The 25,804-nt window shown below is 43.9% G+C and overlaps 1 protein-coding gene across 4 annotated transcripts in view; it reads right to left on the bottom strand.

Annotated features, from left to right (window-relative positions):
• Positions 1 to 25,034, bottom strand: part of kif21b (kinesin family member 21B) — a 34,735-nt gene extending 9,701 nt beyond the window's left edge. For 2 of the 4 annotated variants that reach the window (XM_019881154.1, XM_019881156.1), the window contains exons 1-31: positions 24,810 to 25,034; positions 22,973 to 23,155; positions 22,029 to 22,178; positions 21,520 to 21,657; positions 20,760 to 20,942; positions 20,476 to 20,591; positions 19,974 to 20,169; positions 16,922 to 17,111; positions 16,667 to 16,730; positions 15,669 to 15,902; positions 14,991 to 15,114; positions 14,779 to 14,914; positions 14,203 to 14,391; positions 13,915 to 14,114; positions 13,724 to 13,831; positions 12,851 to 13,167; positions 12,584 to 12,767; positions 12,288 to 12,491; positions 12,089 to 12,190; positions 11,202 to 11,367; positions 10,905 to 10,965; positions 10,733 to 10,781; positions 10,005 to 10,255; positions 9,219 to 9,287; positions 9,003 to 9,113; positions 6,007 to 6,045; positions 2,427 to 2,563; positions 2,132 to 2,312; positions 1,389 to 1,553; positions 452 to 569; positions 175 to 345 (exon numbers count right to left, since the gene is read on the bottom strand). In XM_019881154.1, coding sequence (XP_019736713.1) covers positions 175 to 345; positions 452 to 569; positions 1,389 to 1,553; positions 2,132 to 2,312; positions 2,427 to 2,563; positions 6,007 to 6,045; positions 9,003 to 9,113; positions 9,219 to 9,287; positions 10,005 to 10,255; positions 10,733 to 10,781; positions 10,905 to 10,965; positions 11,202 to 11,367; positions 12,089 to 12,190; positions 12,288 to 12,491; positions 12,584 to 12,767; positions 12,851 to 13,167; positions 13,724 to 13,831; positions 13,915 to 14,114; positions 14,203 to 14,391; positions 14,779 to 14,914; positions 14,991 to 15,114; positions 15,669 to 15,902; positions 16,667 to 16,730; positions 16,922 to 17,111; positions 19,974 to 20,169; positions 20,476 to 20,591; positions 20,760 to 20,942; positions 21,520 to 21,657; positions 22,029 to 22,178; positions 22,973 to 23,155; positions 24,810 to 25,019 — 4,746 coding nt within the window. In that variant the 5' untranslated portion in view covers positions 25,020 to 25,034. The remainder of the gene's footprint in view (positions 1 to 174; positions 346 to 451; positions 570 to 1,388; positions 1,554 to 2,131; positions 2,313 to 2,426; positions 2,564 to 6,006; positions 6,046 to 9,002; positions 9,114 to 9,218; positions 9,288 to 10,004; positions 10,256 to 10,732; positions 10,782 to 10,904; positions 10,966 to 11,201; positions 11,368 to 12,088; positions 12,191 to 12,287; positions 12,492 to 12,583; positions 12,768 to 12,850; positions 13,168 to 13,723; positions 13,832 to 13,914; positions 14,115 to 14,202; positions 14,392 to 14,778; positions 14,915 to 14,990; positions 15,115 to 15,668; positions 15,903 to 16,666; positions 16,731 to 16,921; positions 17,112 to 19,973; positions 20,170 to 20,475; positions 20,592 to 20,759; positions 20,943 to 21,519; positions 21,658 to 22,028; positions 22,179 to 22,972; positions 23,156 to 24,809) is intronic. The other 2 variants (XM_019881155.1, XM_019881157.1) reach the window with 1 other exon arrangement.
• Between the last annotated feature and the right edge of the window lie 770 nt (positions 25,035 to 25,804).

Genomic DNA, 25,804 nt, shown 5'->3' with positions numbered 1-25,804 from the left:
CCCCCCAACTTGTTCTAAATATTGAGGGATTCTGCATCGTGCAAGAGGCATTCATTATTCAGCTTGCATTCTTCTGAAACAATGGGCTGGAACACACACACACACACGCGCACACACACACACACACACACACACACACACACACACACACACACACACACACACGCTGCACACCTGGCTGAGCTCCTGCTGCTCCAAATCCCATTTTTTGATTCCGTTGTCTCTCGATCCACTAAACAGCACGTCTCCCTGCACAGCCAAACACTCGATGCCGTCATAATGGGGTGGCTCAAAGTTATGAGCTGGGCCAACGTTACCCGCCGTCCCCTCTGCCACATCAAATACCTGTAAATGGAAGCAACAACGCACCATTCAGTATCTATAACTATTCTCCTGACAGTATGACTAAAAATCAGATATGGTGTGAAAAGTGTGTCTTCATGTGAACTACCTTCACATAATGATCTTTCGAGCCAGTGATGACTTGGTCTTTGCCCAGCAGAGACTGTCCCACCGTCAAACACATCACAGAGCCAATGTGGCCTGTCAGCTTGCCCATAGCTTGCATCCTAAAACGCACGCGCACACGTAGAGAAGAAGTTGAAGCAGATTTTCATAGAACCACTTTTCAATGAACAGAGACATTTTCCATTTCGCCAACACGCCCGCCAGAGCCCGAGCCCCCCCCCTGTCACGGAGGCCGAGATGAAACAAACGGGGTGTTTATTAAATGCGTTTTCATCCTGGCAGAATTCCTACGCATCAATAAATGGTACCAGCATTTCTGTCTGGTTTCCCTGCGTCCCTCAAGAACAATAAATATGAACAGGAGAATGTTGGCACCCCCCTCCCCAAAAAAAGGCACGGCGTGTACCTTTTCACGAGTATTCTGCAGCATTTTTTAACTCTTTTATGCTGAAACATCTTGCTTGCGGTTAATGTCTGGTTTATGTCTGACATCATGTAATCAATACAGAAAAAAAGCATCAAACTAAGAAATACATGAATTAATGATGAATGTGTCCCCATGTGTATTGGCAAAAAAAAAAAAAAATCAATCCACATCAAAATGCGTCAGCGAAGGAAAATGTGGTACCAAAACATGGATGGTTTGATTCTGAAAATATACATCAAAGCATGTCAACCTGAGTCAATTTCTCTGTGGGAATTGGTGGTGTACTCAATAAAAGAGAATCATTTTGTTCATCAAGTGGGAGTATCACAAAAGCATACAAAAAGCATGAAGGAGCTATCTAAGTCGATAATAGTCAACAGTGGTATTTCAGTCTGCAAACAAAAACAAAACAAAACGATTTTTACAAAGAGCTCACACACACGCGTGGATGAATAGCAGTCCACTAATGAACAAACAAAAGAATGCACTGCACCTGTTGAGATCCCAGATGCGAACGGTGTTTCCAGTCGCGGCATACAAAACAGATCCTGATGGGTTGAGTGCAATCTGGTTGATCTGACATTCGCCGTGTGCAAATGTTATTGTGCGGGTGGTGGCGCCGGCGCACGCGTCGCCTGACACTACTTGTCCGGATGAACTGGAGGAAGGAAACAACAACAACAAAAAAAAAAATGAAATCAATGAGGAAGAAAAAGAGAAATAAATAAAATAAAATGCACAATGTCATGGGAATAATAATGTTGCTTTTATAAAGATAATGCTCTGTCTGGATTTTAAAAAAAAAAAAAATCCGACTTTTTTTGGAATCGAACGCTGCACCCCTGCACTGTGAGGCAGATGTGGTAACCAGTCACCCGCCGTACCGCCCTACTTTAATATCCATTATTTTCCATGGCAGATTCATAATGGAAACATTCATCGCAGCCTCGAAACAAAAAATGATGTGTCCTTGTTGTTTTATGCTATCTTCTATAAATCGCAAAGTGGAAGTACCCTGATAACATTCAGAGGTCGAAAACAGAAATACAATGTTTTCTTTCATTTCCAGCCAATGGTAAAACCTTGGCAGAGGTCTTCATATTTCCTCTTTTTCACTGCCCTTTACTGAGCATCGTTTCACCCCTTATTCAGCTCATGTTAACATTTGACTCTGTGCCTTCGCAAATATTTATCGGCTCTCCACTGCATGTGGCTGGTTGAGCGGCGGTCACTTACGTGAGGGTGCGGACGCATTTAGTCGAATCTCGTATGTCCCACACCTTGATATAAGACGTCGAGACTGAGAAGACCAGACCCGAGGAGGGGCAGTATTTGACCGACACCACGTTGTTGGGATGGCCTTTGAGCGTGGCGATCTCTTGACCTGTCACTAGGTTCCACATCTTACAAGTACGATCTGGAGGAATATATTGAGACGAGTACGCATATGACAAGTGTTTCCAATGGATTCATCCAATGGATTCATGACCAATCGCTGACTTTTTTGTCAGTGCGTTGGTGACGTGTGTACCTTTGGATCCGGTGAACAGCAGCTCATCTGTGGCGTCCACGCACAGGACTGGCTTGGAGTGGCCCTCGGCTACAGACATACATTGCAGGGGGGCTGTCCGACCCCCTTTCACACCGCCGATAGGATTGATAACGCCCCTAAAGAAAACAACAACAACAAAAAAAAAATCATTCGCTGTGTGACTACCTTCAGGCAAAATGAGCGTATATGCTCGCTCCTACGTTTCCACAGATGGAAGCACAACCAAAGGCAAACATGCTTGTTAAAAAAAACAAAAAAACAAATATACATTTTAAATTATAAAGCAAATAAAAATTATACACCTGCACTCCAGAACCCCCCAAAAAAATACTGACATCCAGTTTGAGAGCTTCATCAATAATTCTGCTTTGACAAAAATATACAATCAAGTTTAGTAAATGTATTAGGTTCAGCTCAGTTGTATTTAACTGAAGTACAATGTGAGTTGCGTCTAATTCAAAACATTTATTAAGTTGTCTTATTATTAAGTCTTATTTAACGTCTGCACAGTACATTTTAATTGAATCGTTATTTGAGTAGGGTTTTTTTTTTCAAATATTTAAGCGTGGCTTATATCATGGCTTATAAAAATATCAAATTTACCTTTCAAGAATAAAACCTCTGCTTGTTTTTTGATGAACCCTTGGGCTTAGTACACTACTGTATTTTATTATTGGAAAGCGGAGAGCTGCGACATGGTGTCAAATGTTTGAGAACCATTGCTGTAAGCGGTGCCGGGTCTTAACGTGCATGTTTCTACTGTCGATTATGTGATTCAGGACACTTGGGGGAGCGCATTAATTATTATTTTATTTTTTTCCATTTTTGTCTTAAGCCAGCTTCGAGGCAGAGTACATCGACTGACAACCAGTTCAGGTAGTCCCTCGCCTATTGCCCGAAGACAGCTGGGATAGGCCCCAGCACGCCACGCGACCCCTGTGGGGACAAACGGATTGGAATATGGATATATTTGCGGAGTGTTGCTACAGCTCTTGCATTGGCAGTTATTATTTTGTGCAGGTGCACCGAATGATGCGGCCGTTGAAAGCACACACTTGAGACCGATCTCCCGCTCCCACTTTATTATCTGTTCTGTAAAAGTCAAATTCAAGTGTTTTATGGAAAGGAGCTCTTTGCTAGTCAACCCACTTCTTCGCTCACACACAAACATGCCATCATTAACACTGCATGAAACATACAAACAGCTGTCTTTGTACGTTATGTGCACCCAACCCTCCCCCCCATGTAATGCTGACAGTCCAGAGTGGAAAAAATCCTGGAAAGAAGTCAGCAGAGTGAGGCAAGTGCAGGGAGATGGTGAAGGGGAAGGGAGGGATTGTGAGAAAATTGGTCTCTGGTGGGCTTCCTAATAACACTAGTGGGGCCTGTGCGCGTGTGTGAAGTGCATGAGGATGAAGTGGGGGATAAACAGTAACAGCGAAGAAAACATTGAACAGTGCCAGTTGTTTGTCATTCTGATATGTGTTTTTGATTTGTTGTCATCTTGAACTTTTCATGAGTATCTGATTTTCATGTTCCATCCTCCTTCTATGCAGAGCTCATTGCTTCTGCATAGAATGAGACATTTTTTTTTCCCATCGGGCGATGCGACTGGAGCTCTGTGAATTCTGCCCAGCACAATCGGCATGTGTTGAATAATAATAATAAAAATAATAATAAATTTTGAAGCAAGTCTGTTTGTTGATCTGCATTGCTCCGTCAGCAAGGACTGCATGTCCCTGTGAAGAATGACTTGAGTCATCTGTGTGATTTTACATGTTGGTGTTGAATGAGAAATTGGAAGATTAAAAAAAAAAACAAGTCCATTATTAGAAAGAAAGAGTGCTAATCACACTTTTCTTGGTATGTATTCTGCTCAAGTGGCCGGTGCCATATTTTTTTTAATATAAAAACGCAGCTGAGAGAACAGCTTTTGAGGGGGGAAGAGAAACACAATTGGGATGAGACGCAAATGCACACGCATTGCTTTCTATTGCATTAACAAACCAAATCAAAAAGTTAGTCATCAGCCAACCCAAAAAGAAAAGAGTCACATGAAACAAAAAAATTGCACCAAAAAAAAAAAAAAAATGCAAGCGCAGCCTGCAGATAAAAAAAAAAAAAAACCTCACTACAGAAGGTGACATCATGCAACAACCAGTCACAGCACCTTGTTCACCACCTCCATGGAATGGGGGCACCGTGAAGAAGAAAGAAAACATTTTGGCCCCCTCCACGTCAAGGGCGCACATTGAAAGTACTATTTTCTTGAGACCCTGTTGGCCATGGTGCCTCAGAATCACAATCACTTTACCCCGTTACATCAGCGTCACCAATGCATGTACAATCGGTACTGGAGGTGAGAAACATTACAAGAAAAGCCACTTATGCCCCACCTGTGCTTTTGGGGAAAATAAATAAAAAAAAGGGGCAACACACAAAACTTGAACAAAAAAAATACTAGGAGAGCCGGGGAGGAGAATTATCATTTTAAAAGCTCGGAGGGAAATAGGTCGGCGCGTTTTTCTAAGCGAACCTCATTCCTGTCTGTTGTCAAGGCTACAAGGAGCTCATTGCTACTGCATAGAACGAAACATTGAACACTTTTTTTTTAAATCATCCTGTTTATATTAAGAGAAATATTTTACACCATTCATCCCCCTTTCTTTTTCCATTGAAGATCCAAACAGGAATAAAGCTTCTCTGCAGCACTGCACCGGTCCAAATAGCAGCAATTGTTCCCGCTCGATCAGCGTGACAGATCTCATAGTGTGCAGAGTTATGAGGTATGTAAGAGCAGCTAATGGATGTTGCAGTGCCGAGCTTTGGGGGACCGACAGACTAATGAGAAACGTGGAGGCAGATCAGTGTGTGTTCTCTGTATCACACTGAGAAACAGACAGAAGCGCCTGTGCGAAAGCCGCTTCAAGTTGTGAATTAGTGAGAAACTTGTAGAGATAGTGAGGACAGAAAAACGTGTATATCAATATGAAACGAAACCTTTTATCTTACACCAACTCTGTCCAAAAGATAAAACCACAGAACCTCTAAAGCACACCAATTAGCATGTGCTGTTGTCTTTGGTCAAAAAAGTCTGGCTGCATGCTGCACAGAGAAAAACAAAGTGTTCATTAGTGAGCTAAAGTTTTGAGTGTGTAAGCTAACACTGTATCATCTACTCATCCGCCATCGTTTGTTGCATGTCGTCAGTAGGCAAGTGCTAATAGACATTATGTATCGTCTCATTAATATCGGTTCGTTTATTTTATTATTTGCAATGTTACCAACGATTTTATGACGGCGACATTTTGACTCTGGAAGCATCCATTTGCACAACCAAGTTTTAGGTGACAGACAAGAGTCATTCAGGGTCTGCGTACTCGCAACGGCATGAAGAAACCACAATCACGTGCAGGTGGAGAGGCTAGTGGGTGGAAGAAGGACAGGCGGTGAAGAGGCGGCGACTGACGACCATAGGAAGCGTGATGATGTCAGGGTGACTTTACAAGGACATGGCAGAAGACGCAGACAGAGAAGGAAAACGACACAGTTGGTCTACCTGAGCACCTCGGAGAGCGAGGAGTCGCTGTCATCTGACCTGGGGGCAGAAGAGGAAGGAGCGGGGCAGGGTGGGGTGTCAGGGAGAGGAAAGGTTAATCACGCGAAGGAAAGACAGAAGGGTTACTGGCAATGGGTTTACAAAGAAGGAGGGACTCAGGAAAGGCTTGAGATATAAAGCAGTGCGCATGGCTTTTCCAGTGATCGGTAAACTCTGAATAAGCTCTATGCTATGCTTGACTGATGAAAGATGTCATGTTTGGTTGCACCCGGGCGTTTAAGTTGCTGGTTCACTTCCAGGAAAGATAAATAAATAGAGAGATAGCTAGCTAGCTAGCTTGATAGATAGATAGAAAGATAGCTAGCTAGCTAGCTAGCTAGATAGATAGAAAACACTCCATTCCAGCCAGCGCAAACGGCCAGTTACACGCAATTCTACCGGCGTAAAGTCTACAGCAAACGACCAAAAGAAAGAAAACTCCACCCATGAGCTCAATTAGGCAGAGTTTTCCGTTGGGCTTGGGCCCGGAACGCAAATAGGGCCCTGTGTCTCCCACTTGTATGGTTGCAGCCAAACACCGCAGAGTAATTTACCAGTTTTTGACATTAGCTCTCTAATTTATTAATGAGCAATGTAACGAAACAATGCCCAGACCTTGCGGGAGGGTCACAGCCTCACGTCACAGCATCATGGGCAAAGAGCCCTTTGCAACGACCGAAGAGTCACAGAGGTGCAAAAACAGCACATTTTTGTATCCATTATTCTTTGTATACAAGGTCCACAATGTCAGTGTCCTCCTCGCTTTGTGGTTATAATTAGGCAGAAGCGATAATAATCATCAATCATAATGCCTGCAGGGAAGAACAGTGTTGAGGGAATTCCTCCTTACCACTCCCTTATCTCCATATCATCTCAGCGAGAATTATTTAAGTTTGTGTGTTTAATAGAGGAGCAGTAAACCGTTTTTACATGATAAACTTTTAATGGCCTTTGTTTGTCAGCCACAGAACATGAAATAAGATAACAACCTGGCTCTTCATATTTCTAGATATGATAATGTAAAACTAGCTCAGATAATATTATAATAATAATATATTACCAGAGTGACGTTCCATTTCTGACACATCTATTTTTCATTGCTTTTATGGAAAGGAATTGTGAAGTGTAGATAAAGTAAAGATTTACTCTCTCAATCAAAACCGCTTAATGCAATCGGACAGAACACTGTCTGGAAATCGTCTAGTCAATTGTGTGCGTGCTACTGTATCTGCAAAGATACACTTTAAATTGGAGGGCTAACAGATAATAAACAGGGATGTTGTTATCTTATGTGAACTCGAGAATGTCACAGTTGCAAAGATCATGATTCTACACTGTATACAGGGAGAGGGTAACGCATGTGAAGATAAAATTAAGAATGGAGGCCATTAATCGTTATTTTGTGCAACAAAAAACGTCTTTCCAACCCATTTCTTCCATCAATACAGGTGCAGCGGTAATGTAAAAAAAAAAAAAAAAAAACACCCCAAAAGCTAAGAGACTAAAAAACCACGGGAAAAATCAAAAAAAAAAAAAAAAAAAAAAAAAAAAAAAAAAAGCTATACAGAGAAACAACCTCCCACATTGTTTGGCTGAGTTCATTCAAAATGGATGCGAATGACAACAGCTGCATTGAAAGATTATAAAAAAGCAAAACATTCACCGACGCCTCCGTCAATTCATACTGTGAAAAACCAGGAGCTCAAGCATGACAACATTCATACGTAAACATCCGCAGAAAATAACTGCACACGACGAGGCAAAATATAACTATTCGATGAAGATTGCAAAACAAATGCCGAGAACGTGCAAAACCTGCCTAAAATAATAGCTGATATTTGTCCGTCGAGCCCCCTCCTGACCTAACACCCCCCACCCCCACCCCAACCATTTGTGTTGCCACTCGATATTGCCGGTCTCCACTTTGCGACTGGAGGTTTTCCCTCACACCTTGTGTATTGACGGGGAATAAAAACGCAGCGGTCATGAGACATTTTCTCAGCATTCCGTATGAATGAACAAAAAACAAACCAACATAAAAACAAACTCTTCTCGGTAAATGTACATTTTCTGCGATGTGCAGTTCTGACGACCGTACTGTATACGAACTAAACCTACCCCATAACTCACTACACCCACTTAAATAATATATTTTCACGTCTCATATATTTTTATGAGGCGCATCTTCATTGTAATGTAATGATGTTATAAAAATAGAAAATGTGCATGTTCGGTGGAACTTGCTGACTTATGGAATGCTGTTGTTCTTTTGAACACTTTGCACTGACTTCACAATGCCTGCCTGATGCAGGCGAGACATGCAAGGCTTGTTTGCCTCTACTTTTTCATGCAATCAATCACAGTTCATCAACAATGAATTCCAAAAGAGGGGCAACATTTCCAATCAAATCAATCAGCAACCAAAAATTGCCCATCCCTAACAAGCAACTGAATATCATAGCGCACAAAACCTACATTTCCACAATTCCGATGCCGAAGTGAGCCAACACAGAGGTGACTTTCTACAGACTTGTTTTGTATGTATTCCCTGCTAAATAGGAAAAAAATGGCTTGCAACAGACGCCGTAATTAAATTCCGCTTTTATATGTTTCTCTGAGCACCAATTATCCTGCAGTTGTGAAGCACATCGTCAGTGCCTCCTGGTCATATGAAACACAACTGCTGGTAGCACTTGTGCCCTGGAGATTGGCATTAATGCCCCCTTGAAGTGCTCTTGGTTCCACGATGAGATTGATGTGCAGATAAACTCACTGGAAATTGCACACACTTAAGCTCCACAAAACCACGGACGAAGGCCCTTTCTTCTCCAAAGACCTGAACTTCAGACACCCCACAGGGCCGGTATACCAAAGAGAAGACGTAAAAAAATAACTCTGGCTGTAAGTAAGAGTATAAGATTATGTAAAGAAAAAAAAAAGTATTTTATTGTACTCACTTGTCCAGAGCAGAACCTTGACTTTGGTTGCTGGTGAGCCTCGAGAACACGTTGCGGTCATTCCTGGTCCTCAGGGGAGGGGAGGAAGGGGGTGTGTAGCCATCAGTAGGCCTGAGAAATGGCGGGAGAAAAATAATACATATAAATAACAGTAAATGTGAGAAGTAGCGCAATGAAATCATGACTGATACGACTTTAGAACAGGTGTGCATGTACCTGTATGAACGGTCGTAAGATTTCCTTCTGGTGATGGGAGAGGTGTCATAGCCTCGCGACTGTCTGGGACTGACACAAAAAAATCAAACTAAGACAGTCCTCACGAGATGAAACACATGCTAATAGCACACGCTAACGAGAAGCAATGTGGTTGGAACACAACTAGCAGTGTTACTGAGACTAAAACAACTGGCTGACTCGTTTGAAAAGTGCAAAGACACACACACATCGTACGTGACTCATCTTCCCTTTTTAGGGCTATGACTAAAAAGGCACACAACGCATTTCCTTTGAGAACTTACATCAAGCATCAATATTGTAGAATACACTCAAAATATGTAAATAAATGAAACCACAATACTTAATAAAGGGGGTAAATACAAAACAAGCTCATGACTTTATAGAGACTATACATTTGCCCAAGCAGCTTCAATTGCAGTCGTCAGTCGATTTGCGGAGGCGTGTATCAGCACGGGACAGCTTGACTTGACGATATTTGCCTACTCTTTCATCCAAAAAGTCAAAGTCTGTGCGAGGGGATATCTTGTTGATTATCAACATATTCAGTCGCGTTAAGGTGGGAGGCTGTGGCTTTTTTTTTTCAGGTGATGTCATTCTTTTGATTTGAATATACTGTAAGCCTGGGCTCTTTGTCAGTTCCTCTTCGAGGTTAGCCTTCCCGCACAAGTATGTGTTCATACTCACATCCACTGAGTAAACAAGATTAGCACACTGCTAAGTGGTTGATAATTACTTTTGTTCTACTGTGAAATGTTTTCAACTTACAAGGTGTGCCCTCTGACAGGCAAGCTGATGGTGCGTGACGTCCGCTCTCTGTGGTAGTAGTCACGCAGAGAGAGACTAAGACCAAGGCCCAGGCTCGCCTTGACCGTGCTCAGACCGTCCTCCTGGATGTCGGTGAGCGAGGCCAGGGACTTGGTGATTTGCTGCTGCTTGCAGCCTGAAGAATGCTCCAGGGCGGGACCCAGATACTCGGCCGACACCGCCTTCATCTGAGCTGACAGACGAGGTTCCACCTTGCGTGGGAAGTGTGAGCCAAGAGAAGAGGCGAAGAAGGCAATCAGGGCCAAGTAAAATCAACATCAAAACGGAATCGAACAGAACCACAAAATGCAATTAAGGTGAAGCCTAGCAGCAAGAAGATAAGCGGGAACATAATACAGCAATAACTGTGTGGTCGAACAAAACTGGAAAAAAAAACAAAACAAAAGGATGGAGGAGACTGCTACCAGGAGAGTAAATCAGAACTGTGTCAAATGATAAATTATTTCACACCAAACTTCAAAGAGACATGCCAACTTGTAATTGTTTGCTTAGACTGCCACCTTGTGGCTTACAAAAGCACATGGACGCTCACAAACATGAAGACTGGCACACGTCATCACGAAATATTCACATTTAATCTAGTGATTAAATTGTCGGTAACTAAGGCTGGACCACAAAGTGATTGGCGCACAATGTAAATGCAAGCCACAGTAAATAAGATGCTGTACCTTTATTTTGAAGTCATCTTGGCTGTTGGATTCTTTCATTAGAGAGACGCTGGAGGAAGGAATGGGGAGCTTGGGTAAATATACATTGACAATTCAAGTGACTAAAATAGCATGAAGATGAGACGGGGGTTGCGGGGGTGGGGAGGGGGCTGAGGGCTGAGGGAGGTTTCACCTGTTGTCTGACGCTTGACTGAACTCAGAAGGCTCCTCATCTGTGCTGGCGTAACCGTTCTTGGAGTCATAAGAGAGCATATGCACAAATTCATGCTTAAATTGTGTACTGTGTATGCACATTTGACACACACATTTGTGATTCAGCAATATGTTCACACTTGCGCATACTCTGCAAACAACTTTTGAACCTCTACAGAACATAGATATGCACAAACAAGGATCATCTTTCCAAAAAAAAAAAAAAAAACATTTTTTTTCCCAAGCTGCACTTTTACATAAACGGTGTGCCTCTCACCCTGCTGTACGTTGTGGAGGAGAGCCTGCAGTTCGGGGATGCATTCGGCCTTTTCCCGCAGAGCATCGAGGATCATGTGATTGTGGGATGAACCAATCACATCGGTCTGTCTCAGCTGACCCTCCAGTAGTCTGATCTGAGCTTCCTTCTGTGCCACCTGTAAGCTCTACACACACACACACACACACACACACACACACACACACACACACACACACACACACACACACACACACACACACACACACACACACACGCACACACACACACACGCACACACACACACAGACACACACACACACACACACACACGAGTGTGTTGATGAGTGTCAGCTTCATCCTTTGGTCACAGAAAGGAGTCATTTGCATAAAATAATGGCATTAGCGAAAATACCTTTTGTTGAATAAGAGACAAGAATATTTCATTCATCGCTGTATAACCTGATGTACATACTGCGCAATGCAAACTTTTTTTCCCCTCTAAGCAAACTTGGTCAAAGCATTGGGGACAAGTTGTTCCACATAAAGATGCTTGAGGGAATGGAAACAGCTTGAGGATCATATTTTTATGGCAAGTTGCAGGTTCGTTCAAAGTTGGGGGGAAAAAAAAAAGAATACAACTTGACCCAAAAAAAATAAAACAGCCCCCTTTCCTGTTGTTGTTTTTTTATCATGTGTATAGCCCCAATTTGAGACTGAAAACTGGGCCGCCCCAAACATTCAGATTAAAAAAAAAAAATTAAAAATCAAAGAAAAAGTTCATTACTGGACAGAATGTTTTTTTTCAGAGTTCAAGTAAATGCAAATCCTTGCTTCAACACAAAACACGCTATTTCAATTCTACCACTTCTCGACTCATTTATTCGTTCGTGTTGATATTGACAGACCTTGTCAATGGAGGCCTTGAGAAAATGGTCCAGCAGGTGGCGTGCTTCAGCCAGAGAACACGAGCTGATAACCACGGAGGTATCCACTGAGTCCAACTCATCCTGTAACAGAAATCAGTGGAGTTCTTAAATTTTTTTTATTTATTTACAAACAACTGTGTGTGTGTGTGTGTGTGTGTGTGTGTGTGTGACTCCATACCTTGGTCTCCTCTATCTGCACAATTGTGGCCTGGCAGTCGGACAGACTGTCGTTGATGTAATCGATGTTAGCGTTCAGAACCTCGATATCCTCACTAATCTCCAACAGCAGTCGGTCCTCCGCTTCTGGACCCTCCCCATCCGCCATTAGTACCACTCTCTTATGTGAGAGCGCCTCCTGCTGGGCCGTCAGCTCCTCTCGTTTCTAACTCAGGGTGGGCGGGGTGGTGGTTGGGTGGGTGGATAAGAAATGTTTAATATCAGGCATGATTTTCAATAGCTCATTGCCTCCCCAACCTTGATGAGTCGATCCATGTCAGCTTCGACGTTGGCAATGGTCATTCTCTGCATGACGATGTCCATAATACGACGTTCGAGAGTTTGCCACTTCTGACGGGCCGACTTGGAGAAGGTTGCGGCTCGGCCCGCTGTCGCCGTGGTGCCGACAACGGCCGGCTTACGCTGCAGCTTCTTCCTGCTGCTGTAGGAGGTCAGACGGGCGTGAAAGACTAAGACGCCACATAGACGGTTTGCACATCACGGACATCATTGCGGCCATCTTACCCGACGACCCGCGTTCCATCCATGCTCCCCTCACTCTCTCCCAGGTATCCATACCCATTGTTTTTGTTGTTCCACTGCCGTACTAATCCACTCACAGTCTTCCCGCTCTCAGGTTCAGAGCTGCTTGCCGTTGTGCTGGCGGACAACTCTGCGCCAGAGTCACTAATTGGGGCGGTCTGGTTCCAACGGGCCACGCGTCCAGCTACACGGTCTGACATGGGCTTGGCCAGCCTGCGTAGGGCGGTCACCTCTTGGGTTTTCCTGCGCAGGACCAGCTCCTGTTGTCGCTTCTGGGACTCCAACGCCCGGATTTGAAACTGACGAGAAGGAAAAGGGAGGAAGAGCTTGACTTAAAAGTATGGCTACACTGATTCACATTTGCAAACTAACTACGAATGATCCCAAATTATCCATATGGAGGTTTGAAGCGAGCAAAGCACAGCCGCACGCCATAGTAATGCAGTACATACAATGCACATATAGTGTTTTACAACAACACTTAACCACGTTTATAATTTTATATGTACCTGTGGATAATATAGCAAAACTTATGGTAAAAATGTATGCAATCGGTATGTTAATTATTGTTAAAGCAGAGTTGCAGTATAATTTATTAATAATTGCTGACTTTATTAATGTTGATGACTGCCAGTAAATTCATATCTTAAAAAAAATGGCACTTTCGACACCCTATTGGAATGATATTTAGCTTTTTCCAATCCCCCCAAAAAAGTTGAGATTTCACTCATCCCCTCTTGATATCATTATGCGATCGCTGGCATGATTAGCAAGATACGAAATGTGTCCATATCGCCCAGCCCTTCAAACTAATGGCTCGTAAACTGTACGGTCCCTCGATAATGGTTGTCTGACCTCTTGTCTTCTCTGCTCCTTCTTGAGCTGGGCAATCTCACGGTTCCTCTTGGCCTCCACCAGCCTCCTCCTCTGCTGCTCCTCCTTCATCTGCTTCATCACTGCCACCTAGAGCAGACCGACAGGTGAGAAAGGTGAGATCATGCACGGCTTCGTACCGCAAATCTGTGGTCCCACACTTGTCCTCTCACCTTCGCTTTCTTCATCTCATTGACCTCCGCTTGGAGTTTCTTCAGCTCCCGTTCGTACCTGCCCTGGTTTTTAAGAAGACGCCCGTGTTCCTTCTGTGCAGCTTGGAGCTTCAAAAGGTCCCGGTTCATCTCCTTCAGACGTTTCTCGTAATCCTGCTTGATGCGGTTAGCCTTCTCCTCCGTGTAGTTCTCCATGGACACTGTAGGACCATGTAGTAATGTTCTTACATCACCACTTTAATTGTGTGTGGGGGGCGGGGGCTGGGGGGTCCTGGCGAGTGGACTCACTGAGGTTCTGAAGCACACGGTCCCTTTCCAGCTGGGTGTCTCGGATCTTGTTCTGCAGCAGAATGAGCTTCTCCTCATACTGGAGCTTCAGCATCAGCAACCTCCGCTGGCTATTCTCCAGTTCGTCGATCAACTTCTGCTTGATCTCGATCTCGCAGGTCAGATCGGCGAGGTCGGCCTGGAAGTTGGCTGACGGTTGGAGGCCAAATGCCAAAAGGGCAAAGTGGAACCAATTATTGACAACCGTGGATAATCAATTTGATATTTTGAGTGGATGATTGAGAATAACGGTCAAATTAGAGTGAACTCATTCCGACTGATTCAAGTGAAAAACGGATTGCTAAATTAGCCACGATCTTACATTTTGATGAGCGCAATTATTTACATGATTCACAAAATACTGGGAACAGTGACACTGTAACTTGAACCGAAAAAAAAAAAAAACCAAACAGCCATAACTTAAGACAGCGTGGTCATAACATACAATGGAAAAGTGTGAATTAATGAGTCAAAATACATCGAGACACAATATGTCTTTGTGGGGACTTCTGAGTGTACGATATCAAAGAAGCGCACCTTTCTCATCAGAATCGGAATCTGAGTCCACCAGGCTCTCATCGCTGTCAAACTCGTCATCTTCCTCCCTTCCCTCTTCCTCCTCCTCCTCCTCCTCGTCGCAACCACTTTCTTCCTGCAACGTAGACATGATGTCCTGCCCACAAAGATCAAGATATTAGCCACTCTTCTTTCTGTCTCAGCTATGAATCAAGGCACTGCTCTTCAGTTACCTCGGCGTGATTGTCATCCGAATCAACCTCTCCGTTCAGTCCGTTTTGTCCATTTTGCACGTTGTCGCCATTCTCGTGGTTGTGCAACTTCACACGTTTTTTCAAACCTTTCTCCAACTCTGGACTGGTGGGAGGTCAAAAACAAAATGGTCACGAATTGAAAAATAATAATGAATTAATTGAGCACGGCGGTCCCTGTGGTTTATATGACTGTAAAATAAAACGGTATTGATCAGTTTTGAGCAAAATATACCGCTCCACCATTAGTGCTTTGAAAAAGACTCCAAGTGATGTGCTGGACATAAAATCCAGACTCATTAGCTATTATTATGTTATTACCATTTTTACCCTGCCCTTTGCTCTGAGTTTTACAAGCATGCATCTGATCAAACGCCCCATCTTAAAATTCCCCATCGACTTCCATCTACATCCCATTAAATCCCAATTAGCCTTTTGGACTGTGCACTCTCCTCTCTCATGACCCAGTTGCCATCTGAATGGAGCATTCGGAGCCAGAGCCAGTTTTACTCCTGGCTGCATCCCAATTCCATTCAGGGACTGACTGCCTAAATGACCTGATAATGCACCTCTTAAGCTCAAGTAGATCAGCAACGGGAAGGGTTGAGCTCCGCGGGAGTGATGTAAAAAGGGATGAATATGAGGCGATGATCTCCTCACCTCATCCTCCTCTGCCTTCTCTCCTTCTTCTTCAGCCTCTCGATGTCCAGCTTGGCTCTGCGCAACACGTCCGTCATCTCGGCCTCCATGGACATGGCCGCCGGGGACGAGCCGGGTGGGTGTCCGGGGGCGGGGCTCAGGCAGGAAGAAGTGAATGGTGCTGCGCGAGAGGGGAGCCGAGCAGCTTGACGTCGCAATGATTCGTTCATGGCCTCGCTCTCCAGCAGCTTGGATCTAAATCAGAAAGACAGCTGAGGTTTTTGTGACGTTCGGATTAGAGAAAATTAAGGGTGTTCGGACTGCACAGAAAAGGGGGAAAAAAAAGAGGCAAGAAAAAAACAATACTATTACAAAATTGAAAATTCACAACTTCGTGGAAAGGAAAGAATTTGCACAGAAATTGATTATTAAGTGTGTCAGTAAATATTTTTTTAAAAAAAAAACAAAAACAAAGTTTTGTTCATATTATTTAACAAACCTAAAAAGAAGCAATTTCCATTTGTTTCAGATTTTTTTTCCCCTCAGGAACAGACATTTAATGTGTACAATCACATTCAAAGTCGATACTGATCAGGGTGTTGCTGTCACTCAATATTGATGCCATTGTTCGTCAAACTCAAAGTAAGTAACGCAACTTGACAACAGTACTCAAAAGTATTCCTTTCACAAGGGTTAAAAAAAATTATGATGGTAAAATTACGACGATGCTCTGACAGAATTACTTTTCTTCTTCGTCATATTACGACTTTAGCTATTTTTGTGATGGCATAATTTGTTGACTTCTGAAAAGAATGACATCAAAAATACACTTTGGCAGTGACAGCGAAGCAGAGAGGCCGGGAAGTCGGGTGCCTTGCTCAAGAGCCCCTCAACTGTAAGAGGGAACACTGGCCAATTGTACAATTTATGATTATCTGGCATCAAGTTTGATACTTTTCACCTCATGCAACTCGCTGTGCTTTCCTGAAAGTTTTCATATTGAAATGCAAGATGCTTACCTGAGTTCTTCAACTTCCCTGATGTAGTTCTGAATTAGAGCCCCAATCTCCTGGTTGCCCTCACCTAGAGGTCAAGTAAGAAGCACGAGTCAGATGCAATCAAAACACAAAATAAATGCGTGCGAATTACAACAATGTCACTACTTTTTTCATGATCGGAAAGGAGGAGGGAAAAATAATTGCATTGATGAGTGTCATTTACAAGACCAAAACGACTCCCAAGTGACGATAAAAATGCAAGAGGAGCGCACGTACTTGACTTGGAGAGCAGCACGCTGACCTCGTTGGCCAACAGATGTGTGACTCGGGTGTTCAGGTGGTCAATGGTCTCCTGCATGGCTTTCACCCGGAGGCGCAGAGTGTCATTCTCTCTTTGGAGCAGGGCGTTCTCCTGGTACAGGTCACTGTAACCCTCCGAACCGTCCTCACATGCCACGCGCTTCCCCTGCATGCCGAGAGAGTCCACGTGAGTGACAGGAGAGACAGGATGATTTGAGGGTGGGGATCTGTATGGCATGGGCTTTCCTCCCACTTTGCAAAAACATGCACATTGTTGTAAGACAGGAGTGTCAAACTGATTTTTCGTCGCGGGCCACTTCGGAGTTAAGGCTTCCCTCGGAGGGCCAGTGCAAAATCTCAACGTTATTTTTACCCATGACAATTTGACATTTCGGTACAGATTTCAGCAAGAATCATGATAATTGACACATGATTTGCTCCCGTGGGCCACATAAAATGATGTGGGGGGCCAGATCTGGTCCCCGGGCCTTGACTTTGACACCTGTGTTGTAAGAGATCATCAGAACCTGCCCGGTTTGAGTTTGTTTCACGCTATATGAATTCAGAGAGAACCAAAATGTACTACAATAAGCTATGTGACATTATTGGTGGCAAGAATATAAAATGGAAGAATGTTTTCAAGTGTTGGAATAGTGCTAATAAACACAAAGTGGAACAAGCACCAACTGGGACCACAACCAGTACCAACTAAGACTTTTGAATCTAAAAGTGACAGCATCATTTGGCGCTGATCCAAATTAGGAGCCTTGGCGGAGTCCGGTACCCCAATGAGTGCCAGTCGAGGCGTCAACGTGTTTTGAAACAATACGATAGTGTGAGACTTATCTAAGGTGGACAAGACTGGTTCGACTGTGTTGGGCTCTTCAAGTTGTCATTGTCAGACCCTGAATGAGAAACACTGAAAAACTCTATTGCATAACCGATGAACAGAGAGTCGCTGTCTAATCCGTTCGCAGCACGCAAACTTCATTACGTCCGGTGGCAGAAGCCTGTGTGACTCGCAGTCACGTCTCATCGCTGAAACCACATCCAGGCCAAGTTGGATTCGCTCCCCTCGAGTCAGGGCGACAGCTCACTTGATCACATTGTAGGTGGAACAAGCAAGCGGTCAAAAAAAGTGGAGACTGCTTCACGCGTTCACGAGCTTTGTTTTTAATTGGTTTGTCGGTAGCGAGCAGGATTTTTTTGGGCTGTTCAAAATGTATGCGAATTCACACAGTAATCGCAGCCGTCTCCATTTACTAGGGTGGGCGCATTGTTTTGAATGAAGGTCCTCATGCAGAGTCCAAAGGAGGAAAGGGAAATCAAGTTTGGTCATTTTCAATAAATAATCATGGAAAATCCCATTCGAGCCTTTTATCAGGCAATCATTGAAACACTTTATAGTTGTGGTCGTGCTTTTCAAGGAATTTTATTTTACCTGAGTGACCTCGTCAAAAAAACACAAATAAAGTACCTACGGTTGGTTATCTATTTTGCACCACGATAAAATATTTTAGTTTCATGACATTTTAACTTTCTGTTAATTTTACTCAGTAAGCTTAATTCTCAAACATAACTTACACAAATTCTTTATACTTCTGCTAGATTGTATCCGCCATGCCTGCTCTTCCGTCGGGCCCTTTCCGCACAATTGCATCAGTTAGACGGAGGACTGTGTGCAATAGCTCCTTTCTTATATCTAACGCTTTCCTCATCTCAGACTCAACCGTTCTCATCAAAATATCTCTGTGCAACCGTTTCTTGTTGTCCCCCCCACTATTAGTCCCCTCCGCCACGCACCGCCTTGTACTCCATCAGCTCCATCTGGAGGCGGGCGATCTCGGCACGCAGGGCGCTGATTTGCTGGCTGGTCTTGTCTTGGTTCACCACCACCTTGTTCTTGATGTTGCGCGCTCGGTTGGCATACTTGAGCGTGTTAAGTGTCTCCATGAAGTCACGGTCAGAGGGACTCACACAGGCGATCATCACCGTGCGACTGGAGGGAAAAATGTCATATTTTTCATTCAATGGGGATCTTTGTAAGGCAACGGCTTTCGTATACATCAGAGTACCACAGTATCATACATGTGGGTTCATTCTGTCAATTAAGCGGGTTTGACTGATGTCTTGTTTTGAAGCAAGGACGTCAAAACGGAGCACGCTGCACGGCTGCAACCGGCAGAGATGCTTCAGATTCAAATGATTCTCAACTAGTTGGCAGTCGGTTGCACGTTTACACTTGCCTTTGAGGGGGAACTTCTAGCTTTAGCCTGAAGCTAACATCGTGGTGTACGTCAGGTACCTGTTGCCTCCGAGTGAGTCCTGTAGCAGGCGAGTGAGTTTGGAGTCTCTGTAGGGGACGTGGCCCCCTTTCTTGGTCTGGTCTCCTAAAGCACTGATGACATTTCCCAGGGCCAACTACAACACACACAGACACAAGAAACGCACGCTATAATAAGCTAGCATCACATGAACCAAACAATGTTTCCAAGGGCGCATTGTTTTGAATGAAGGTCCTCATGCAGAGTCCAAAGGAGGAAAGGGAAATCAAGTTTGGTCATTTTCAATAAATAATCATGGAAAATCCCATTCGAGCCTTTTATCAGGCAATCATTGAAACACTTTATAGTTGTGGTCGTGCTTTTCAAGGAATTTTATTTTACCTGAGTGACCTCGTCAAAAAAACACAAATAAAGTACCTACGGTTGGTTATCTATTTTGCACCACGATAAAATATTTTAGTTTCATGACATTTTAACTTTCTGTTAATTTTACTCAGTAAGCTTAATTCTCAAACATAACTTACACAAATTCTTTATACTTCTGCTAGATTGTATCCGCCATGCCTGCTCTTCCGTCGGGCCCTTTCCGCACAATTGCATCAGTTAGACGGAGGACTGTGTGCAATAGCTCCTTTCTTATATCTAACGCTTTCCTCATCTCAGACTCAACCGTTCTCATCAAAATATCTCTGTGCAACCGTTTCTTGTTGTCCCCCCCACTATTAGTCCCCTCCGCCACGCACCGCCTTGTACTCCATCAGCTCCATCTGGAGGCGGGCGATCTCGGCACGCAGGGCGCTGATTTGCTGGCTGGTCTTGTCTTGGTTCACCACCACCTTGTTCTTGATGTTGCGCGCTCGGTTGGCATACTTGAGCGTGTTAAGTGTCTCCATGAAGTCACGGTCAGAGGGACTCACACAGGCGATCATCACCGTGCGACTGGAGGGAAAAATGTCATATTTTTCATTCAATGGGGATCTTTGTAAGGCAACGGCTTTCGTATACATCAGAGTACCACAGTATCATACATGTGGGTTCATTCTGTCAATTAAGCGGGTTTGACTGATGTCTTGTTTTGAAGCAAGGACGTCAAAACGGAGCACGCTGCACGGCTGCAACCGGCAGAGATGCTTCAGATTCAAATGATTCTCAACTAGTTGGCAGTCGGTTGCACGTTTACACTTGCCTTTGAGGGGGAACTTCTAGCTTTAGCCTGAAGCTAACATCGTGGTGTACGTCAGGTACCTGTTGCCTCCGAGTGAGTCCTGTAGCAGGCGAGTGAGTTTGGAGTCTCTGTAGGGGACGTGGCCCCCTTTCTTGGTCTGGTCTCCTAAAGCACTGATGACATTTCCCAGGGCCAACTACAACACACACAGACACAAGAAACGCACGCTATAATAAGCTAGCATCACATGAACCAAACAATGTTTCCAAACAGTGAAAGCAGACACACACACACACACACACGCACACACACACACACACACACACACACACACACACACACACAAAGTCTGTTTCTGCCTTACCAGTCCACAGTTAATGGAGATTCCCTCACGGGCTCGCTCTCCAGTGGCGCCGGTGCGTTTGAGCCTCTCAGAACCAGCCAGGTCCACAAAGTGGAACTTAGCCATCAGTGCTTCATACTCTGGCTGCTCGATGGCACGGGGTTCCACACCATTTAATTCCTCAGTCTCCCCGTCTCCATTTGGCTAGCGAGCAGGTTGGACAGGAAACAAATAAAGCGCAGGTGTTAGAAAGGAGGAAAAAAAGAGATAATATGATGGCACAAACACCTTCATTCCTCAGATAGTTATACATCCGTGCTCTTATGATTGTACTTTACAACATCAAATTTGGGATTATGCTATAAACAGATGGGTTTTGAAATAGCAGATACAGTTGATAAATACTGTACAACCTTTTTTATGCGCAGTGTTATTGAAGTACACTTAACCCTTTCATGCACCCTGTAACATGCTAACATGATAAACTGTCCACTATGGTCACCGCTGTCCCTGGAGGGTTCATTTCAGTTTCAAGTACCAAAATAGAGGAATACGTTTTTTTTTCCTTAATTTTACCATATTTACACTTCCCTACCCTTACCTGCCTTTTCTATCCTCTCATTAATCCTAATCCTCCTTCCTCTGCCTACTGAGAGATTTGTACGTAAAAGCAGATTATGATGAAATTCCGATAAGACTCCCGACGAATCTCCCCGTCGCGCTGTGTCTTTTGTCTCTATTCATTATTACCCCGATCCCTTCAGCCTGCCGCGGGGCTCACCAATTGTAACGGTTGTTGGCAGACTCTCATCTGACAGAGGTGGATGGTGAAGATGGCGTGTGAGCGGGAGCTTTGAGCGTTCATCTGCGTGCTGGCAGTGGTGCGGGACAGCGCGCCCAGTTTCAGACACTGCAGCAGCTGCACACATAACACAAAATATCACATGGATTCTACTTTTAATTTGAAATGAAGGCAAGGCAACCCAGTGCAATTTGTCGTCACTGTCACTCTGTGTTGCTTCCACACAAGTGGAATTTCCGGCCACATGCAGGGAAATTTCATCTGTTTAGAAATGTACACGCATAACATAAAATACACACAAATTCTTGACATGTTCTTCCCCCAGAGGAGCATCCATCTGCCTCACTTGTCTCTCAAGTGTCTTCACAGTTGGGAATACAATGCACAATGACAGCATCAACCACTTGGCCTTTTATTATTCCAAAGGCAGAATTATTTGACACAAGGGCAGACATGTGCAAATGTAGTGAAAAAGAAAATGCACCGACCTCCTCCTCTGACTGGACAAGTCTGGAAGTGACCCCGGTGGTGTAGATGCTGCCACTCGCATCCTCGTGGATTTTGATGTTGGACTTCCGGCTCCGACACTCTGGATCTCTCGCGCCATCAAACAAGTCCAGGATCTCTTCATTGTAAAGCTAAAACGAACACAGGATTGAAATAAAAATAAAATTTTATAATCAGAATTATATTTTTTAAAAAAACAAAAAGTTGACATATCTCATTCAGTTTCCTGATTATCGTTATCAAAAGAAAAACCTAAACGCATGCAAACAGCCTTTTTGCCGATTGGATCAGATGAATGATGACTGAGGCTAATGAGGCCACAGGTCACACAAGTAAGCTGAAAGCTCAGCTTTTCCCACCTCACACACACAAAGCCCACACCCACACACACACACACACACACACACACACACACACACACACACACACGCACACACGTTTAACATCAATAGCGATAACCTTTTGACCTGTGAAGCTATTGGAAGCCCCCACGACCAGAGACCAACAACCAACCCATATTATTGAGTGGGGTAATACAATTACTTTTAAGCATAATCAAATCACCCACCCATACTTCCACTGACATTCGGAGGAGGCAAAAACATCCAGAAGAGCTGTCTTTTTATCTTGTGGCTTGCAGACTTGCATCCCTCTATCCCCCACTCATCCCTTGCCCTTATCCATCTTGCAGCCCACAGTGATGGAGACTAATGTCAGTCGTAATGGCCAACATTCATCGGGACGAAGCACAGGAGACACTCCTGCCCAATCTGTCATCAGCTTGTCACTTCCTGTTTGTGGAAGGGGGGGGGGTCTGATTCTATTCTTTCCCCCTTTCGCCCCATCTGGTTCGAGTTAATAAGGCCATCCCAGTTCACGCACGCACACACACACACGTACATCCAATTTCCTCTGCATCACGTACCTCAAGAAACTGCGCGCTGACTTTAAATTCGGGGGGCTGGGTGCCGGCTTCTTTAGCTTGCTCCTTCCTGCTCTGGATCCCTTCAAAGAGCTGGTGAACAGCTCGTGGGATAATGCCCTGCTCCGGCAGGGCCAGACTCACATCGAAACCGGTCCCCATGGTGTACGTCTTCCCGGAGCCAGTCTGAATGAAGCACAGTGAAATTGGTATTTATCGTCCAAACATAGTGGAACCGACAGTCTGACATTACAAAATAACTTACATTGACAGGTCATTACACATACTGTGACCTCAACTACCGAAAATGTTGTTTCTTCACACTATTCTACTACTAGTACGTGGGCACCCTCTAGTGTTGTGTGAAAGAATCACTGCCGAAATAGAGTTCAAGGGGTTCACTTATCACATGATGCGAACAATAACTAAATATAATATTAAATATGCTTATTACAAAATAACCCAGCCGCTGGGGTGCAGTGCCCTCCCCTGGGGGTGCACTGTTCCCCAGTGCCGGTCCCAAGCCCGGAGAAATGGGGAGGGTTGCGTCAGGAATGGCATCCGGCGTAAAACTTTTGCCAAGACGACCATGCGAGTTGGTAGGACGGTTTACAGGGGCGGATGGAAATTACTGACTCGCTGTGGTGACCCCTGAATAGGGACGTGCCGAAAGGAGAAGAAGAAGATGCTTATTACAAAATAAATCGCTGTCTTTTTTCAGGAACATTAATGCCAAGTACGCTACTGTATTTTAATGGTCGGCCATTTTGGTGATACTTGAGGAGCTAGATATTTTTTTAGATGTGTTTTTTATGTCAATTGTTTGTGAACCACTGGTTTAGAGTACTATAATCAATTACAAATTTAATGTTCATGTACTGAGAAAGAATATGGTGTACATTTATAATGTAACATATGTTAAATAAATTAAAATGGACTCAATGAATCCTAACACTGATATTTTATTGTGTCATTTTAGCCCATGATCTGTTTTGTTTGGATTTTGTCTCATCTGTATATGTGCAAAGTTGAGGATTGCGGTGGCGTTTAAAGATAAAGTGCTGCCGTGTGCAATACTGAACATTCCGCAACAAAAGCTGCTCAACATTTTCTCTGATGTATGCTGAGAAAAGGAGTATTCGCAAGGAGTTGGGCAGACAATCTTAGAGTGGCACAATATGTAATATTTACATTTACGCAACAGATTTTAATATTTATCGTTTTAATTTAGAACCATTACGAATGGAAAAATGAGTCTGGAAGTACCCTGATTTACATGGGTCAAGAAAAACGCATTTTGGTGCAGAGGGAGAGGCATGAAAAATATCTTAGTCTATTACAAACAACTGTGGTTTTGCAGTAGGTAAAAACTGCACTGGATCTCAGAGCGAGGTGTTTCTTAAGCTCGGATCTTATTGGAAAATACAAGTAAATGTTCTGGCCATTATATACAAACTTTTTACTGGGTTTGAAATTTCTCTGGAAAGCTTTTGTAAGCCCGTTGAAGTGGAAAGACAGCAAAATGCCTTCAGTATGTTTAGCAATCGTGGATGTACAAGCAAACAGAACCTGTACAAACAGAAAATTAAAACCTAAAATAAATCCCAAGCATAAACCCTTTCTGGATTAACAGTCATCCTGGGTGATCCGATCAAAAACTGACAGTACAGGTGGGACTACAGCGAAGGAATTGTGAGACAACTGTGTTCTCACGCGTAATTTGCTGTTTTGTTCCCAACTAATGTGGCAATAATGACATGCATCGAGAGATAGTTCCCACCTTACACTTGCTACGGGATCATACCAGACTTTTGTTAAGGCCGAGACCTCGGCAACATACCTGGCCGTAAGCAAACACGGTGGCATTATAGCCCTCAAAGCAGCCCTCTATGAGCTTGTGCACGCATGCTTGGTAGATGCTCTGCTGTTCTGAGTTGATGTCGAAAACAAAGTCATAGGTGAAGGCCTTGTCTTTGCCCAGGAGGACTTGCGGCTCTCCGGGTGTGACCAATGTACACACGTGGCAACCTTCAATCTTCTCTTTGGCCATCTGAGGACGTATCCTAAGAGATGACAGAACAGAGACAGGTATTGAGTGACTGAAATATTATTTGCCTGGAATGGGTGTGATTTAAACATACTGGCTGTGCTGTTTTGATGAAGCATGGCGATCAAATATTACTCACGGACTGGTCGTGAGCTATGGCGTGCACAAAAGTAATTCATTTGAACATGATCTAAAATGGCTGACATGGCTAGAAACATTCTTCAAAGCAAGCAGGAATCACAAAATCATGGAAGAACAAACAAACGAGTTCTCCAAACACGCAGTGAATTTGCCTCGTTCCTTTCTTCAAAGCAAGCAGGAATCACAAAATCATGGAAGAATAAACATCGTCCAGACAAACGAGTTCTCCAAACACGCGGTGAATTTGCCTCGTTCCTTTTGTTTTTTGTTCATTGTCTGCGTTGATTGTTTTAATATCCATGTGTGATGTTATTCCGCCTTTCACAGAAACACCTTTCGGGGTTAGGAGGGCTCAAGGAGCAAATTCCTGACAGCTTGCGCACGGACACGTAAATAAAAAAACACTAAACATACCATGCGAAATGAAAAAGCCCATTGGATTGAAGCAGGGAGAAGAGAGGAGCAACGTTGTCATCAGACTGTGCAGAAGCACCTGTTGCAACTGCTGAGTGTATACGACAAGGCATAAAAAGACCCAGCCAGTCTTCTTTGAGAGAAAATCAGACATCCTCGAAAGTTCTTAATCCGCCATCTGTAAATTAGTGACCTAAAAATGTCCACTTCTGACAGGTAGTATAATTCACAGT

The sequence above is a fragment of the Hippocampus comes genome, unplaced genomic scaffold, assembly GCF_001891065.2.
Source record: "Hippocampus comes isolate QL1 unplaced genomic scaffold, H_comes_QL1_v1.1 scaffold68, whole genome shotgun sequence".
Classification (NCBI taxonomy): Eukaryota; Metazoa; Chordata; class Actinopteri; order Syngnathiformes; family Syngnathidae; genus Hippocampus; species Hippocampus comes.
This window is presented reverse-complemented; position numbering and strand designations above follow the sequence as displayed.